Here is a 20,434-nt window from a genome sequence, read left to right on the forward strand (position 1 = left end):
ACTGCAGCGGTTCAAGAAGGCAGCTCACCACCACCTTCTCAAGGGCAATTAGGGATGGGTAATACTGCTGGCCTAGACAGCGCTGTCCACATCCCAGGAGTGAATTTTTAAAAAATTGCCTTTCTTCATTCTTCCTACCAAGATGTATCACTTTACATTTCTCTGCATTAAATTTCATCTGCCACTGAAACTCTCATCTTTGCTTTTGTCATGTCCTCCACCCTCTATAAACTTCTGCTCAACCGAAACTCTGCTGCTCCTGTATTGTTCTGCTGATGTTTATATGGGCATTGTCCCCCAGCTGCAGCGGAATGATGACATGTGGCCTGAAACAGGGAGGAGGGTTTCTGTCCTTTCTGGCCTCTTACAAGCCATCTTTTTTGTTTCCATATGTAATCCAATTGCATTGGAACTGTTTTCAAGAAATAATTGGATGTTTGGTAAACAAATACTCATGAAGTGACTGAAAGAATCTCAGCCATGCCCATTGGCTCGTATGTTAGAGAGTTTTAGGTGCACTCTTGGTGGTTTATTTTGGAATTTGGTTAGAAATTGAGGTTACTTCAATTAACATTTTTAGGATTTGCTTCATCAAAAGGTCCACTGGAGAAACTCTTCTCACCAGCCTCGACTGTGTTTCAAAACTTCATTATTCTGTGTGGCTATGTTTTCTGAAATATACCAGTTAAAATACCTTCTCTCTCAAGGTGTACAAAAGCATGGACCGAATATCACACATTGATGAGAAAAGATGTACTGAAAAGATCCGAGGGGAGAAGGACAATACGGAAGGGAAACTAAAAAAGGCTAACACACTGCACGTTGACTCAATTGCCTGGATTCCTGATTCTGAAATGTAAGTATTGTTAATTTGTGAAAAATCCATCCTTTAGTTTTTCATTGAGTTTCAAGTAGTACTTTAACTGTATAGTCTGTCTGCCAACAATTTTCAGCCTGAAGTGCCGAGTTGATGGTCCATCTTAGCCTCCTCTTGAAGTCCCCAGCATCACAGATGCCAGTCTTCAGCCAATTTGATTGACTCTGCGTGATGTCAAGTAATAAAGAACAAAGAACAGAACAGCACAGCAACAGGCCATTCGGCCCTCCAAGCCTGCGCCGATCTTGATGCCTGCCTAAACTAAAACCTTCTGCACTTCCGGGGACCGTATCCCTCTATTCCCATCCTATTCATGTATTTGTCAAGATGCCTCTTAAACGTCGCTATCGTACCTGCTTCCACCAGCTCCCCCGGCAGCAAGTACCAGGCACTCACCACCCTCTGTGTAAAGAACTTGCCTCGCACATCCCCTCTAAACTTTGCCCCTGTCACCTTAAACCTATGTCCCCTGGTAACTGACTCTTCCACCCTGGGAAAAAGCTTCTGACTATCCACTCTGTCCATGCCGCTCATAACTTTGTAAACCTCTATCATGTCACCCCTCCACCTCCATCGTTCCAGTGAAAACAATCCGAGTTTATCCAACCTCTCCTCATAGCTAATGCCCTCCAGACCAGGCAACATCCTGGTAAACCTCTTCTGTACCTTCTCCAAAGCCTCCACATCCTTCTGGTAGTGTGGCGACCAGAATTGCACGCAATATTCTAAGTGTGGCCTAACTAAAGTTCTGTACAGCTGCAGCATGACTTGCCAATTTTTATACTCTATGCCCCGACCGATGAAGGCAAGCATGCCGTATGCCTTCTTGACTACCTTATCCACCTGCGTTGCCACTTTCAGTGACCTGTGGACCATTACGCCCAGTTCTCTATGCCTGTCAATACTCCTAAGGGTTCTGCCATTCACTGTAGACTTCCCACCTGCATTAGATCTTCCAAAATGCATTACCTCACATTTGTCTGGATTAAACTCCATCTGCCATTTCTCCGCCCAAGTTTCCAATCGATCTATATCCTGCTGTATCCTCTGACAATCTTCATCACTATCTGCAACTCCTCCAACCTTTGTGTCGTCCGCAAACTTACTAATCAGACCAGCTAAACTTTCCTCCAAATTATTTATATATACTACAAAGAGCAAAGGTCCCAGCACTGATCCCTGCGGAACACCACAAGTCACATCCTTCCATTCAGAAAAGCACCCTTCCACTGCTACCCTCTATCTTCTACGACAGAGCCAGTTCTGTATCCATCTTGCCAGCTCATCTCTGATCCCATGTGACTTCAGCTTGTGTACCAGTCTGCCATGAGGGACCTTGTCAAAGGCTTTACTGAAGTCCATATAGATAACATCCACTGCCCTTCCTTCATCAATCATCTTTGTCACTTTCTCAAAAACATCAATCAAATTAGTGAGACACGACCTCCCCTTCACAAAACCATGCTGCCTCTCGCTAATAAGTTCGTTTGTTTCCAAATGGGAGTAAATCCTGTCCCGAAGAATCCTCTCTAATAATTTCCCTACCACTGATGTAAGGCTCACCGGCCTATAATTTCCTAGATTATCCTTGCTACCCTTCTTAAACAAAGGAACAACATTGGCTGTTCTCCAGTCCTCTAGGACCTCACCTGTAGCCAATGAGGATGCAAAGATTTCTGTCAAGGCCCCAGCAATTTCTTTCCTTGCCTCCCTCAGTATTCTGGGGTAGATCCCATCAGGCCCTGGGGACTTATCTACCTTAATGCTTTGCAAGGCACCCAACACCACCTCCTTTTTGATAATGAGATGACTGAGACTATCTACACTCCCTTCCCTAGGCTCATCATCCACCAAGTCCTTCTCCTTGGTGAATACTGATGCAAAGTACTCATTTAGTACCTCGCCCATTTCCTCTGGCTCCACACATAGATTCCCTTCTCTGTCCTTGAGTGGGCCAACCCTTTCCCTAGTTACATATAAAAAGCCTTGGGATTTTCCTTAATCCTGTTTGCCAATGACTTTTCATGACCCCTTTTAGCCCTCCTGACTTCTTGCTTAAGTTCCTTCCTACTGTCTTTATATTCCTCAAGGGATTCGTCTGTTCCTAGCCTTCCAGCCCTTACGAATGCTTCCTTTTTCTTTTTGACTAGGCTCACAATATCCCTCTTTATCCATGGTTCCCGAAACTTGCCAAACTTATCCTTCTTCCTCACAGGAACATGTCGGTCCTGGATTCTAATCAGCTGACGTTTGAAAGACTCCCACATGTCAGATGTTGATTTACCCTCAAACAGCCGCCCCCAATCTAAATTCTTCAGTTCCTGCCTAATATTGTTATAATTAGCCTTCCTCCAATTTAGCACCTCACCCGAGGACTACTCTTATCCTTATCCACAAGTACCTTAAAACTTATGGAATTATGGTCACTGCCCCCGAAATGCTCCCCCACTGAAACTTCGACCACCTGGCCAGGCTCATTCCCCAATACCAGGTCCAGTATGGCCCCATCCCGAGTTGGACTCTCTACATATTGTTTCAAGAAGCCCTGCTGGATGCTCCTTACAAATTCTGCCCCATCCAAGCCCCGGCACTAAGTGAGTCCCAGACCCAGTGAATCCCGGCGCAGTGGTTAGCACCGCAGCCTCACAGCTCCAGCGACCCGGGTTCAATTCTGGGTACTGCCTGTGCGGAGTTTGCAAGTACTCCCTGTGTCTGCGTGAGTTTCCTCCGGGTGCTCCGGTTTCCTCCCACAGCCAAAAGACTTGCAGGTTGATAGGTAAATTGGCCATTATAAATTGCCCCTAGTATGGGTAGGTGGTAGGGGAATATAGGGACAGGTGAGGATGTGGTAGGAATATGGGATTAGTGTAGGATTAGTATAAATGGGTGGTTAATGGTCGGCACAGACTCGGTAGGCCAAAGGGCCTGTTTCAGTGCTGTATCTCTAAATCTAAATCTAAAAATATAGGGGAAGTTAAAATCACCCACCACCACAACCCTGTTACTTTTACATCTTTCCAAAACCTGTCTACATATCTGCTCCTCTAACTCCCGCTGGCTGTTGGGAGGCCTGTAGAAAACCCCCAACATCGTGACTGCACCCTTCCTATTCCTGAGCACCACCCATATTGCCTCGCTGCACGACCCCTCCGAGGTGTCCTCCCGCAATACAGCTGTGATATTCTCCTTAACCAGTAATGCAACTCCCCCACCCCTTTTACATCCCCCTCTATCCCGCCTGAAGCTTCTAAATCCTGGAACATTTAGCTGCCAATCCTGTCCTTCCCTCAACCAAGTCTCTGTAATCGCAACAACATCATGGTTCCAAGTACTAATCCAAGCTCTAAGTTCAACTGCCTTACCTGTTATACTTACTTGTAATGAATGAAGGCACTGGATACTGCAAAGGCTATGAGCTCTGACAACATTCCGGCAATAGTACTGAAGACCTGTGCTCCATTACTTGCCGCACCCCTAGCCAAGCTGTTCCAGTACAGCTACAACACTGGCATCTACTCGACAATGTGGAAAATTGCCCAGGTATGTCCTGTACACAAAAAGCAGGACAAGTCCTACCCGGTCAATTACCGCCCCATCGGTCTGCTCTCAATCATCAGTAAAGTGATGGAAGGTGTCGTCGACAGTACTGTCAAGCGGCACTTGCTTAGCAATAACCTGCTCAGTTTGGGTTCCACCAGGGCCACTCAGCTCCAGACCGCATTACAGCCTTGTTCAAACATGGACAAAAGAGCTGAACTCGAAGTGAGGGGAGAGTGACTGCCCTGGATATCAAGGCAGCATTTGACAGAGTATGGCATCAAGGAGCCCTAGCAAAGTTGGAGTCAATGGGAATCAAGGGGAAATCTCTCCGCTGGTTGGACTCTTAAATAGCACAAAGGAAGATGGTTGTGGTTGTTGGAGCGGAAATGACTGAACTCCAGGACATCACTGCAGGAGTTCCTCAGCGTAGTGTTTTAGGCCCAACCATCTTCAGCTGCTTAATCAATAACCTTCCTTCAATCATAAGGTCAGAAGTGGGGATGTTCGCTGATGATTGCACAATGTTCGGCACCATTTGCGACTCCTCCGATACTGAAGCAGTCTGTGCAGAAATGCAGCAAGACCTGGACAATATCCAGGCTTGAGATAATAAGTGGCAAGTAACAGTCGCGTCAGTGCCAGGCAATGACCATCTCCAACAAGACAGAATCTAACCATCTCCCCTTGACATTCAATGGCATTACAATCGCTGAATCCCCCACTATCAACATCCTGGGGGTTACCATTGTCCAGAAACTGAACTGGAGTAGCCATATAAATATCGTGGCTACAAGAGCAGGTCAGAGGCTAGGAATCCTGTGACGAGTAACTCACCTCCTGACTCCCCAAAGCCTGTCCACCATCTACAAGGCACAAGTCAGGAGTGTGATGGAATACTCTCCATTTGCCTGGATGGGTGCAGCTCCAACAATACTCCAGAAGTTCGGCACCATCCATGACAAAGCAGCCCACTTGATTGGCACCCCATCTACAAACATTCACTCCCTCCACCACCGATGCACAGTGGCAGCAGTGTGTACTATCTGCAAGATGCACTGCAGTAACGCACCAGGGCTTCTTAGACAGCACCTTCTGAACCTGTGACCTCTATCACCTAGAAGGACAAGAGCAGCAGATGCATGGGAACACCACCACCTGCAAGTTCCCCTCCAAGTCGCACACCATCCTGACTTGGAACCAAATCGCCGTTCCTTCACTATTGCTGGTTCAAAATCCTGGAACTCCCTTCCTAACAGCGCTGTGGGTGTACCAACCCCACAGGGACTGCAACGATTCAAGAAGGCAGCTCACCACCACCTTCTCAAGGGCATTTAGGGATGGGTATAAATGCTAGCCTAGCCAGTGACGCCCACATCCCAGCAACGAATTTTTTAAAAATCAGTTACTAAATGGAAAGTACCAAATGTCTGCTGGAATTGTTTTAAACCTGAGGATGCAGATGGGTATGAGCAATCATGGAGGTAGTTTGAAGACATGGGGCCAGATTACGTGTGTTTCGAAGATGACCTCCCACCCCCAATTTCAGCACATATATCTACAAAAGCAACTTATTTATATAGCATTTTTAATGTAATAAATCGTCTCGAGGCGCTTCACAGGAGCAACATAAAGAGATAGTGGGCAGGATTTTCCCATGGGCCTTCGGATCTTGATGTCGGGACCAAATGGGATCTCGAGTCCTCACTCCCTGTCAGCAAGACCAGCGGAGCAATCTTCCCGGAGGCACCTGAGTTCGCCACCTCCGGGCTCGCTGTCATATGGGCTTCTGATGCTGCTAGCCCAATCAGAGGGCCTGTGGCTTTAGAGCCTCAGCAGCTTCACCGGGGGAGGTAGTCACTGCTGAGCCAGGTTGGGGACCGTGAGGGTGCCACAACATGGAGGCCTCACTGGCCTCCGCATCAAGTAACTGGCTGTTTAGAAGAAGGACAGTGCAATCCTAGAAGCTACAGACAAGGTGCATGGCTCAGGATACCAGAAGTAAACCAAGGGGTGGCAGGAAAGCAAACTCTTTATTTTGCTTTATTCACAAAAAAGCATTTTTTTATTTGATTTGCCTTGAATTCTTTTAAGATGTGTGTACATAGTTGGCATATTTTTGTTTTTGCACATGCTGTTGATGATAGCGGCACTGGCTTGAAATAGTTAATGAGGGCCTGACGACAGCTATTAACTGGAAGGTTCTTCAATGTCAGCTATGTGTTAATTCTGTTCTCTTGCGATGCCAGGCTGAGCACCCATTCCAGGCCAGTACTTATGACAATGTATGCAGTTTACACAATGCTCACAAAAATTTGAAATTAATGTAGTCTGTCTATCAGAATCATAAGTCTATTGTATGGAACGAGCTATTATGAAGCACTGCTTTAGTTCGTGCATTAGTGCTACTGATTATATCTTGAATGGAGTGGCAGAATCACTAACTGTAAGCCTCACTGGTTAGATGTACATTTTGGGCAGTGAGATTGTCAGGTGTTGCTGATGGTCTGCACTCTAGTTCTGGCCTCTTCCGCGTTCCCAATTTTAATAGATCCTCCACCATTGATGGCTGCGCCTTCAGTTGCCTAGGCCCAAAGCTCTGGAATACTCTCCCTATGCCTTTCCGCCTCATTTTCCTCCTTTGAGATACTCCTTCAAACCTACCTCTTTGACCAAGTTTTTGGTCATCTGACCTAATATCTCCTTGTGTGGGCTCGGTGTCCTACTTTGTTATTATTTTATTTTATTTATTACATTATTTTTTAATAATGCTCCTGTAAAGCACCTTGAGATATCTTATTGCATTGAAGGTGCTATAAGTTGTTGTTGTCTGGATGTGAGGCCTGTACATTGCCAGAATCTCTTTCCAAACAATCCACAGCTGTTGCTCTAGTAACTACCTTAGAATCACAGAGTTATACAGCACAGAAACAGGCCCATCGTGTCTGTGCCGGCTATCCACCACCCAACTATTCTAATTCCATATTCCTGCACTTGGCCCGTAGCCTTGTATGCTATGGCATTTCAAGTGCTCATCTAAATACTTTTTAAATGTTGTGAGGGTTCCTGCCTCTACCACCCCTTCAGGCAGTGCGTTCCAGATTCCAACACCCTCTGGGTGAAAAAAGTTTTCCTCAAATCCCCCCCTAAACTTCCTGCCCCTTACCTTAAATCCTGTGGTTATTGAACCCTCCGCTAAGGGAAAAAGTTTCTTCCTATCTAGCCTATCAATGCCCCTCATTATCTTGTACATCTCAATCATGTCCCCCCTCAGCCTTCTCTGCTCCAAGGAAAACAACTCTAGCCTTTTCAGTCTCTCTTCAGAACTGAAATGCTCCAGCCCAGGCAACATCCTAGTGAACTTAATAAGTGAACCAACTTAATAGAATTCTTTGAGGAAGTGACAAAGTTGATTGATGAGGGAAGGGCTGTAGATGTCATATACATGGACTTCAGTAAGGCGTTTGATAAGGTTCCCCATGGTAGGCTGATGGAGAAAGTGAAGTCGCATGGGGTCCAGGGTGTACTAGCTAGATAGACAAAGAACTGGCTGGGCAACAGGAGACAGAGGGAGTTTCTCAAAATGGAGACGTGTGACCAGTGGTGTTCCACAGGGATCCGTGCTGGGACCACTGTTGTTTGTGATATACATAAATGATTTGGAGGAAAGTATAGGTGGTCTGAATAGCAAGTTTGCAGACGACACTAAGATTGGTGGAGTAGCAGATAGTGAAGGGGACTGTCAGAGAATACAGCAGAATATAGATAGATTGGAGAGTTGGGCAGAGAAATGGCAGATGGAGTTCAATCAGGGCAAATGCGAGGTGATGCATTTTGGAAGATCCAATTCAAGAGTGAACTATACAGTAAATGGAAAAGTCCTGGGGAAAATTGATGTACAGAGAGATTTGGGTGTTCAGGTCCATTGTTCCCTCAAGGTGGCAACGCAGGTCAATAGAGTGGTCAAGAAGGCATACGGCATGCTTTCCTTCATCGGACGGAGTATTGAATACAAGAGTTGGCAGGTCATGTTACAGTTGTATAAGACTTTGGTTCGGCCACATTTGGAATACTGCATGCAGTTCTGGTCGCCACATTACCAAAAGGATGTGGATGCTTTGGAGAGGGTGCAGAGGAGGTTCACCAGGATGTTGCCTGGTATGGAGGGCGCTAGCTATGAAGAGAGGTTGAGTAGATTAGGATTATTTTCATTAGAAAGACGGAGGTTGAGGGGGGACCTGATTGAGGTGTACAAAATCATGAGAGGTATAGACAGGGTGGATAGCAAGAAGCTTTTTCCCAGAGTGGGGGATTCAATTACTAGGGGTCACGAGTTCAAAGTGAGAGGGGAAAAATTTAGGGGGGATATGCGTGGAAAGTTCTTTACGCAGAGGGTGGTGGGTGCCTGGAACGCGTTGCCAGCGGAGGTGGTAGACGCGGGCACGATAGCGTCTTTTAAGATGTATCTAGACAGATACATGAATGGGCAGGAAGCAAAGAGATACAGACCCTTAGAAAATAGGCGACATGTTTAGATAGAGGATCTGGATCGGCGCAGGCTTAGAGGGCCGAAGGGCCTGTTCCTGTGCTGTAATTTTCTTTGTTCTTTGTTTGTTCTTTGAATCTTCTCTGCACCCTCTCCAGTGCAATCACATCCCTCCTATAGTGTGGTAACCAGAACTGTGCACAGTACTCCAGCTGTGGCCTAACTAGCATTTTATACAACTCCATCATAACTTCCCTGCTCTTATATTCTATGCCTCGGCTAATAATGGCAAGTATCCCATATGCCTTCCTAACCACCTTATCCACCTGTGCTGCCGACTTCAGTGATCTGTGGACAAATACACCAAGGTCCTTCTGACCTTCTGTACTTCCTCAGGTCCTACCATCCATTGTATATTCCCTTGCCTTGTTAGTCCTCCCAAAATGCAGGATTAAATTCCATTTGCCACAGCTCCGCCCATCTTACCAGCCCATCTATATCTCCCTCTAATCTAAGGCTTTCCTCCTCACTATTTACAACACCACCAATTTTCGTGTCATCTGCAAACGTACTTATCATACCTCCTATATTCATGCCTAAAACATTAATGTACACTACAAACAGCAAGGGTCCCAGCACCAATCCCTGTGGTACACACTGGTCACAGGCTTCCAATCGCATAAACAGCCCTCGAGCATTACCCTCTGCCTCCTGCCACGAAGCCAATTTTGGATCCAATTTGCCAAATTGCCCTGGATCCCATGGGCTCTTACCTTCTTAACCAATTCCCCCATGCGGGACCTTATCAAAAGCCTTACTGAAATCCATGTATACTACATCTACTGCTTTACCCTCATCGACACATCTAGCCACCTCCTCGAAAAATTCAATCAAGTTAGTTAGACACGATCTGCCCCTGATAAAGCCATCCAGACTATCCCTGATTAATCCCTGCCTCTCCAAGTGAAGATTAATCCTGTTCCTCAGAATTTTTTCCAGTATTTTCCCAACCAATGATGTTAGACTCACCGGCCTGTAATTACCTGGTTTATGCCTACGACCCTTCTTGAATAATGGTACCACATTCGCTGTCCTCCAGTCCTCTGGAAACTCTCCTGTGGCCAGAGAGGATTTGAAAATTTGTGTCAAAGCCCCTGCTATCTCTTCCCTTGCCTCATACAACAGCCTGGGATACATCTCATCTGGGCCTGAGGATTTATCCACTTTTAAGCCTGCTAAAACAGCTAATACCTCCTCCCTATCAATGCTAATATGTTCAAGTATATCACAGTCCCCCACCCTGATCTCTACACCTACATTATCTTTCTCCATAGTGAACACCTATGAAAAGTAATCATTTCAAACCTCACCTAAGTCCTCCGGCTCCACATCCACAGATGCTCATTTCTCAAGTCATTGTCCTCCTTGTAGCATCATGGATATCCTGTACTATTACTTGTTGGAAAGGGGAGAAATAATGTGCAATTCCAATTCAGTGTGCTGTATTAGCACCAAACATTGTGTTGCCAACTCGAGGCACCTTTACATTGATAGCGTTGTTGTTAACAGGAGTGTAGTACTCCCATTATCAACAGTGCTTTCTCATACCAAGCAAGCAAAACCAAACCTCTGGGCATGGGAGATAACCTTTCAAGACTAGAGAAGCTGGGGTTGTTCTCCTTAGAGCAGAGAAGGTTAAGAGGACGTGTCATAGAGGTATTCAAAATCATGAATTTGTTTTGATCATAGATCATAAAATATTACAGCGTAGAAGGAGGCCATTTGCCCATCAAGTCTGCACTCGCTCTTTCAATGAGCAATCCAGTTAGTTCTACTCTCCCGCTCTTTCTCCATACGCTTGCAATTTTTTCTCTTTCAAGTACTTATCCAATTCCTTTTTGAAGGCTACTTTTGGATCTGTATCCATCATGCTATCAGGCTGTGCATTCCAAATCGTAACCACTCCAACTTCAGGAAAGGGGAAAATAAATCGCATGCTGGCATCAAGTTTTCATTCTCATACTCCATGGCTACACCTACGCCAATAAAATCCCTTCAACAACAGCACTGCCTCTTAGAGCTACATCCCAACAGGGTACGATATAGTCAGTAAGGAGAAACTCTTTCCAGTGTCAGTAGGGTCAGTTACCAGAGGAGACCGATTTAAGGTAATTGGCAAAAAAAAAGACAGGTGAAATGAGAAGACTTTTTTTTAATGGAAGGAGTTGTTATAATCTGGAATGCACTGCCTGAAAAGGTGGTGGAAGCAGATTCTGTAATAAGTTTCAAAAGGGCAGTAGTTTAAGGTAGAAAAAAATTGCAGGGCTATGGGGAGATGGCAAGGGTGTGGAACTAATTGAATCGCTTTTTCAAAGAGCTGGCACATTGGGCCAAATGGCAGCCTCCTGTGCTGTATCATTCCATGATCCATAATCTGAGATTGAAGATTCAAAAAACAAGTCTCTCTTATCGGGGACTGGCAACACACATGGACGTTTAAACAAGGAAGAACAGTGCTCGGGTCACTGATCTTCATTTAAAGCTTCTGACCTGGAGTTCAAGCAATGATGCAGAATGCCTGCTAAAAGTATATTGAAAATACACTGAGCCCTTAGCATGTCTGCCATGTAAGTAAATTTTCCAATGATCTGCCTGAAATGTCACCTCCTGAATGACCCCTGAAGGAAAGCTGAAACTGGCATTTCAGGGGAATGAGTTCTCCCTGAAGGAAGAAACCTCCTTACAAGGCTGACTGCAGTAAAGTGTAAGCTGACATAAAATTTTGGAATTTCACCATTCCAAAAAAACCTCTCTATTGTCTAATCCTATTTATTTAAACAGATTAAAGCACAGTTTGAAAGAGTGTATATAAGAGATACAGTTTCTTGTGGTTGACTTTTTAAATGTGACACTATTCCAGGCTTTGCAGAAAAGCAGAAATCCTGTATAGTAGAACATATTGTTTCTTGTTTTTCTGTCTTCAGGCAATACTTGTCTTTGTCTCACTCGTCAAGTAGTGAGAACAGCAACTGTTACCAGCGTTCTGGGATGCTGCCAAGTTTTGCTATTTCTGCTGAAGACGATGAATCTTTGTCTCAGGAAGACTCTCATAGGGACCAGGAGAAGCACATGTTTTCCATAGGAACATCGCAGGATGAGATTGATGCAACCACTCCCAGCACCATCAGTAGTTCTACTCTTTCAGGTATAATTTTTTTTAAGAACTCTTTTATGTAAGAGATAATAAGAGACAACCCCGCAGTGTGGGACATATAGATCAGACATTACCAGATAGAGGTTAGCAGTTCCCTTCCCTGACGGACATGTGCATTTTTATCACAATCAAGCAGCTTGCCTGGTTATTTTCCTGGTACCAGCCCGCAGATTGACTTCAATTTCACAACTTGCCATGGATTTGAACTCTCTCCCTTTTGTTAGTCTAACACCATAACCACTCGACTTCTATGCTCATCCAACATGTTTTCAGCTGGCCATCAATATTGTTAATGAGTGCAGGATATGTTAATTAGCAATATTAATGTAAAACTGGATTTTAATGAACGGTTAAATATTCTATATTTTGTTTTTTCTCTTTTGCATATACAGTGCTTGCTAAATCACTGAAATTAGGGGATACCATGTGATATAAGTAGTACTTTTTGATACTTAATAGTTGCACCCTGTTTCCATTTTCCCACCATTCACTTTAATGAGTGGAGAATATTCCAGTAGATTGCAGGAGGGGCATGTGAAAGATCAGGAGATAAGATCAAGGTGAGGAGAGTGGGACTATGCCCAATATTTCCCATTCAGTGAGTGGCCCACAACTGTTTTTCAAGCACTCTAGGGAAATTGCTGAACATCACTAGCATGATGTAGGATCTTTTTTTTCATTATTCATTCATGGTATGTGAGCGTCACTGGCTATGCCAGCATTTATTGCCCATCACTAATTGCCCTTGAGAAGGTGGTGGTGAGCTGCCTTCTTGAACCGCTGCAGTCCATTTGGGGTAGGTAGACCCACAGTGCTGTTAGGGAGGGAGTTCCAAACTATAAGGAGGGAATAAGTTTAACTTACTCCCAAAGTGGGCAGCAATTGCTTTGTGCACCAGTCCATGCCAGCCTGAAGCCCAAGCCAAGTTGAACAGATATGGTGGATGGAGGACACCCATTTGACAAGTTCCTGGATAGCTTTGCACTACCCACAAAGCCCGGTGGGAAAGTAAGCTGTGCTGTGGGCACAAATATGAGATTATTCACTTTGGTAGGAAGAATAGGAAAGCAGGACATTTTTTAAATGGTGAGAAACTTAATGTTCAGAGAGGTTTGGGTTAGAGTTAACCTGCAGGTAGAGCAAGCAATTAGGAAAGCAAATTGTATGTTGGTCTTTACTGCAAGGGGTTTGGAGACAAGCATAAGGAAATATTGCTGCAATTGTACAGGACTTTGGTAAGACCATGCCTGAAGTACTGCGTATAGTTTTGGTTTCCTTACCTACAGAAGATATACTTGCCTTAAAGGCGGTGCAACTAAGGGTCACAAGATTGATTCCCGGGTTAGGAGGGTTCTCCTACGAGGAGAGATTAAGTAGAATGGACCTATACTCTCCGGAGGTTAGAAGAGTGAGAGATGGTCTCGCTGACGGGGTAGATGTTGAGAAGCTGTTCCTCCTTCTGGAGGATCTAGAACTAGGAGGCATAGTCTCTGAATAAGGAGTTGGCCATTTAAGACAGAAATGAGGAGAAACTTCTTGACTCAAAGGATTGCAAATCTACCCCAGAGGACTGTGGATGCTCAGTCGTTGAGTGTATTTAAGGCTGAAATTGATAGATTTTTGGAGTCTATGGAAATCGGGGGGGGGGGATATGGGGATCAGGCAGGAAAGTGGAACTATGGGCAAGGATCAGCAATGATCTTATTAAATGGTGGAGCAGGCACAGGGAGCCATACACCCTACACCAGTTTCTGTTTCTTACGATAAATTCTGATCCTTCCCGCACATAGATCCTGGGAGGGAGAGGCAAAGCTGATGGAGTGAGCCCAGGCCAGCAGTGCACACGGTATTTTTGTGGATCAAGAAGGAGTACCTTCTGTTGCTTCAAAAGTCCAATTTTCAGAAGAAAGTTTTGTGACTTTTTTGTGTGGCCTCCAGTGGTCCCTTTAAGGACTGCACATTAGGCAACTCAAGATTTTGGGACAATTAGGTGGAACTCGGATGTCAAAAGCTCCACCCATTTGTACCTAATTTTTTTTTGTCAGGGTGCCACAATCAGCACAGAACCTCAGTTTCCAAAGAACAGCAGCCTTATGTCTGTTTCAGACAGACAGTCAGCTCATCCATTTACAGTCCCATCAGAATATAGCATCAGATGGCAACGGGGCAGCCGAGTTTCCCTGCTCTTTTAGTTTACTGTCTTTATAAACACTTCCATGTACATCACTCTGCGTTCAACACTGCGAGAACTCCACTGGCCTGTTAACTCCACCACCCTTCCCCAGTCAACACCTGGCCACGGTTTTTTTTTCCAGGCGCAAAATGGCCGGTCTGTGAGTTCAATTTCATCCCCAAGTTGTCCAAATCTCTCAAAATCCTTTGACGTAATCTTGGATGTCAGTCTACATTATGGGTTCCACACTTCTGATAATTCTGCGAGATCTTCCTGTGCACCTCAAGAAGCACTATAGAATTGCATCCTATTCACCTTAGGACTGCAAATATTGATATATCCTTGGCTGTCGAGAGTTCTGAAGCATCTGTTGTCATTATCCACTGGATTCTTCACACATACTGATCAATAACTGGAAAGAGCATGGTATTGAAAATGTTAAATTGTACAACTCTATCTTGTGGTTTGTGATTTGAGATGAAACTCAGAGGTTACTTGCAATATGCTGTATTATCTAAATATTCAGATTTGTCTCCCTAGTGTGAGCCGAAAGTTCCCCAAGCTTGCTAGCTTCTATAATATGTAAATTCGTTCAGTTAGGAAATCAAAATAGTGTTTGCTTCAGTTTCTAATCAGTGAAACATTTCAGTGTAGAAGGCGGTGTAACTGAACAAGATTGTGTTTTTCATAAGCATTAGCTCAGTTGTCTTCTCTTGTCCTGCATACATCTAATTTTTGCAGCATCTGGTCCTCTAGTGCTTTCTGAGATTGTTATATTAATTCCATCTAGAGAAAGGAGAGATACCAAAATAGTGTCAGTGAAGTATAAACTGATTTTCAATTCATTTTGAAATATTGCTATTTAGATTTTTTGCAGACTGGTGAGGCTTTCTGCTTTTGCCATTCGATGTTGGGATTAGAGTAATATTTTCATTTTCATATTTATTAAGCATGCATTCATTAAAATAATGAAATGGGAAAAACTGATTGCATTTATTTGTGAACAGTTGGCAGTTTTTCAGAACATCTGGATCAGATTAACACCAGGAGTGACAGTGTGGAAAGTACAGATATTTCTTCAAAGGCGACAAGTGACAATGTTCCCCAGTTGGCCCGTCAGCGATTGGGAAGTACGGACAAAGAAAGAATAGGAAAAGTGATGAAATCAGCCTCCGCCACCGCGCTCTCCCTCATGATCCCTGCAGGTATGGAAATCATAACAGCACGTACTAAACGTAATGCTGGCTTTGCAGGAGACAGCTGTCTAAATGTCGTTGGTAACTCTAAATTTTCTTCAGATTTTTATTCAAGTGGACATGTTTCGGCAAAATCCATCTTCAAATTAAATTCAAGAGAAATTTCCATAAATAACATCTTTAACTTCTTGAACATATTTTGTTTAATGGTTCACAAATAATTATGAGATTATCTTAGTTGCAATAATGGTGTGTCATATTATTAATTTTCTCGACATTCTGTATGGATGGCTCATGTGCTGCCAATACTGTATAGAGCCTCAGGACATATGCCTCAGCACAAGTAAAAAGATTGGGTTCTCTGCTTCTCTCATTTGCACCTTTTATTATCTAATTAGGATACACATTTATTGTGTCCACCAAGTAGGTTAGTTTAGATTTTATTGTTTTCAGATGTGTTTTCTGTGTCTAAACTGCCTAAACCATGTTTTCAGGTTTATCTTAATAATTTTGGCATTGGCAGTGGCCAATCAACTTCTAAAACATCCACTGCTAAGTAATAAGGATTGCTGTCCTTAATACAAAATACATGAATAAGGCAAGGAAACATTAAATTAAATGGACCCAATTAGCCCACCTACAGGCACAGCAGTGAGTACTATTCTGCTCTCGACATATGTAATAACCATTGGCCAACCACAAGCTCTCCAGGCAGCTATTTCAAAGAGTCATAACCTAGCCAGACACAAAAGGACCTGAATACCAATTTTATGCTCAATGCAGAGAATATGGGCCCAACAGGGCTGTTGCTATCAAACTGTCTCCAAGCGCAGAAAAATGCAACATATTTCCTATTGCTAATGGGCACACGTGTAATGCAAATCATCACCATATATATGTACCTTGGATTCCAGACATGCATTGTGATTTCTCTCTTGGGCTGAATTTTACCAGCCCCTCAATGCCGCAAGTCACGGCAGGGGGCTGGTAACATTTTCCAGGGAGAGGCCCGCCTCGACCTGCGGCGTCGGGAAGGGCCTGCCGCATATTACCAGTGGTGGGGGGGGGCCTCGGTGTGGCAGGCCCTTCATCTAAATATTTAAATTAACCTTAAATAGATGTAAATTAATTTACATGCTGATAGCGGCAGTTCCAAGGCAAGAACCTGGTGGGGGGGGGGGGGGGAGGATTAATATTTTCGGAGTGGGTTGTGGGGGGGAACGAAGCAAAAATGAATGCGGTTGGGTGAGGGGATGGTGGAAAGGGTTTGGTTAAAGGAAAGAAAGTTCTTTGGGGGGGGGGGGGGCAGGTTGTTAAGGCAACTTTAATGTTTTTGGGGGTGGGGTAGGACAAATAAGACTCTGATTGTTCATTGAGGGGTTGGGAGAGGGGATTTGAAGTGTGCATAACATTTTATTGAAAATTATTTCAAAACCAGCCACTTTAAATATTAACATATAAGTGAAGGGCTTAAAGCCCTTTAAAAATGACGCCTGCACAGTGGCACCGGATGCGGCAGCCACCCCCTCTACGTCATCGGGGGCGGCCGCTCCGCCCCCTCCATTTAAATGAGCTCCCATGTGTAATATTGCGGGGCTCTCTGGCGGCACTTCAATGTCTGAAGGCCGCTGAGTTCACGTGGTGCACTCATAAAACTCGGGTCCTTGTGTCTCATTTTATTGAAGACACTGTCAGAAAAAGCAAAGGAAATGTTTGTATACTTTTACCATGATTGTGCTCAACCATCTCCTCAGACCTTTCAGGGACATTGGTTTTTCTGGGGTTAGAGGTCATGCCGGTTAGTTCCTTTTAGCTTATTTTCAAAATAACTTGGGGTTTTAGAAGACCATGTACAGCAGTGGCAGTCTACACTATATTGACACTAAGCATATTATTTACCCAGAAGCAATATTTGGATTTATTCATACAATGTGCGGACAATAATTCTGCATAATTCAAAGAAATAAGGCACATGTTTTGGACTGGAGGCTATAATTAGTGATTTTATCAAGCTTTGTTCATCTCCAATCTGTACCAGAGCTTAATTAGGAATCAAAGAAAAAATTGTCACAATAGCAAGCTTGTAATAAGAGTTTAAGATTTGATGTATTTATTTTCTTCAAAAGAATTGGTGCATATTTTAGAAGGCCGTGCACATTAAAACCAATAAGCAGGACTGATGTTTTGTGTTTAATTAACATGCTTCTGGGTGAATTGAGTTAGCTATAAATCAAGCAATGCTAATGGAATGGAAAGGAGATGTTGAAATTCATTGCCTGCTTGGAATGGTTACTTAAAAAGAGAAGCAGTCCCAACCATCCTCCTCATTTATTTAGGCTGTGCATACTGTTTGGATTGGTTTGTTGTTTTTGGTTAGGGTGGGGCAAGGGGCAGTGGGTAGGGACGAGAATCACCTATGGGCACTGCCCGTTAAGACATTCAGACCTTTTTACAGTCATTTTCACACATTGTATTGGTCCAGTAAGGATTACCTGGGCCAGATCAATTCCAGTCCACTCGTCTTGTTGCCAGTTAATGGCAGCTTCCCCTTCAATATCATTGATGGGTTTTGCGGGTCTCTCTCAGTGACTTGTGGTAACAGTGCCTGCTCAGATTGCCTGCAGTGCTTCCCAAGTTCTGTGAATATAAAATCTACCCTAAACTCATCAAAATGGCTTATCACACCATTGGAAAACTATCATACTGAACAGGAAGGCTACGCATGATCACTTCAAGTGCATGTGGACTTTGCAGTTTAATTTCCTTTGGTAACACGTTGGTGGACACATTTACATTAAATTTTAATCATGATGCTGTTTATTTTATAAAATAGTCCTTAGACAACAACATCCAAACTTGTGACCTCTACCACCGAGAAGGACAAGGGCAGCAAATGCATGGGAATACCACCACCTGCAAGTTCCCCTCCAAGCTGCACACCTTCCTGACTTGGAACTATATCGCCGTTCCTTCATCGTCGCTGGGTCAAAATCCTGGAACTCCCTTCCTAACAGCACTGTGGGTGTACCTACACCTCATGGACTGCAGCGGTTCAGGAAGGCAGCTCACCACCACCTTCTCAAGGGCAATTGGGGATGGGCAAAAAATGCTGGTCTAGCCAGTGATGCCCACATCCCAGGAACGAATTTAAAAAAAAACACAATAGAACTTTACGTGAACCAAATAACTGATGTGCTCCAGAGAAATCTAAACCTACTTGAGTGCTGATTCTTGCAAGTAACAAATCTCTAGCTCCAGTTGAGACAAGAAGGTGAACATATTCTACGTGATTTTACATCCATTAAGAAAGTCACGTGGAATATGCTGACTTCCATCCTATGTTTCCAATATATGCAGCCATCCTACAAAGCTCTGGGTTGGGAATACTGTTTCACAAAATCTATCCCAGGCAATCATGATTGTAATAAAAGCAAAATTGTAAGATAGCCCCACCCTAGAACGGAGCTTCCGCTTTTCCCAGGCTGATCCAGGCCACTTGTTTTTTAGCCTGCAGCTAACTGACCCTTCGCTGTCGAGGTCTGTGTCACAAAATAGACTGGGGCCTGCCGTCTGCTCTGTCGGGCATCTGGTGGGCTCACTGTCCCATTTGGCGTCCGGAAACCCGCCAGTGGTTAAAATCTCGCCCCAAGTGTTTATGCATGTTTCTGATACCTGACAGGGATTGTAAGATTGAAGCTCCAAGCTGTTATAACTCTTTTTCCATGTATTCAGCCAGCATTTAGCCACAAATTTAAAAGGTTTCTTTTCATTGTGCCCTCTCATTTCAGATGTTTTTGGTGCTTCTCCATTGGCTAGTCCAATCTCCCCACATTCCCTTTCTTCTGACCCTTCTTCAAGAGATTCATCACCTAGTCGGGACTCCTCCACAAGCTCCGGCAGTCCGAAGCCTCCTATAATTATCTACAGTTCAGGAAAGAAGTATGGTTTCACACTACGAGCAATTAGAGTATACATGGGTGATAGTGATGTTTATACAGTCCATCATATTGTTTGGGTAAGTGCATGTGAGAAAATGATATGTAGAATTTCATGTTTCAATTGTTGTAATAGAATAAATCATTGTTTCTTTTTATTTTGACTACTAGAATGTTGAAGAAGGGAGTGCAGCTCACACTGCAGGATTAAAGGCTGGCGATCTCATAACGCATGTAAATAACGAACCAGTACTTGGCCTAGTTCACACTGAGGTGGTAGAACTGCTTGTCAAGGTATACTTAAAAAGCACATATATATGTCAAAAGATACCATTCTATGCATTTGTGCAGTTGTAGATAGAATTTTTCATAAACTTACAGTATCATTTTTTAATTGAATTATAAGAGAGAGTGCCTAAAACTGAGTATATACTCTTTGGTCATTTTAAGTTGGAAAAATAGATTATTAAAATGATTTTTTTCATCAGTTGGAAAATAAAGTTGCAAAACGTCTCCCCTTTATCCTGATATTAATGGCATATTTTCAATTTAGCATAAGCTTCCATGTATTGGACTAGCCAATGAAAGGGATACTGCAGAATCAGAGCAACCTTTTTTAGCAACAGAATTGAAATGGTAGTTTTGTTTTTAAATAAATTTTGTAGAGATTGTTTAAGAGCCTGTCTCACAGGGTCATAGAATGATACAGCACAGTCAGCCTGTTACATCTGTGTCAGCTCTTTGAAAGAGTGATCTAATTAGTTCCACTCCCCTGCTCTTTCCCCATAGGCCTGTAAACTTTTTCCCTTCAAATATTTAATCAATTCCCTTTTGAAAGTTACAATTAAATCTTCTTCCACCATGTCCCCATGTCATCGCTGGTTCTTTTGCCAGTCACCTTAAACCTGTGTCCTCTGGTTACGTACCCTTCTGGCACTGGAAACAGTTTCTCCTTATTTACTCTATCAATTCCATATCCTGCCTTTTCCCTCTACATTGCTTTCATTGATCTCACC

At 43.7% G+C, this 20,434-nt stretch overlaps 1 protein-coding gene across 6 annotated transcripts in view; it reads left to right on the forward strand.

Annotated features, from left to right (window-relative positions):
* Positions 1-20,434, forward strand: part of mast4 (microtubule associated serine/threonine kinase family member 4) — a 575,541-nt gene that overhangs the window by 528,129 nt on the left and 26,978 nt on the right. For all 6 annotated transcript variants that reach the window (XM_068029433.1, XM_068029434.1, XM_068029435.1 and 3 more), the window contains 5 exons: positions 708-856; positions 11,885-12,105; positions 15,295-15,492; positions 19,272-19,498; positions 19,590-19,712. In XM_068029433.1, the coding sequence (XP_067885534.1) occupies positions 708-856; positions 11,885-12,105; positions 15,295-15,492; positions 19,272-19,498; positions 19,590-19,712 (918 nt within the window). The remainder of the gene's footprint in view (positions 1-707; positions 857-11,884; positions 12,106-15,294; positions 15,493-19,271; positions 19,499-19,589; positions 19,713-20,434) is intronic.

Source organism: Heterodontus francisci, chromosome 4 (assembly GCF_036365525.1).
Source record: "Heterodontus francisci isolate sHetFra1 chromosome 4, sHetFra1.hap1, whole genome shotgun sequence".
NCBI classification, from domain to species: domain Eukaryota; kingdom Metazoa; phylum Chordata; class Chondrichthyes; order Heterodontiformes; family Heterodontidae; genus Heterodontus; species Heterodontus francisci.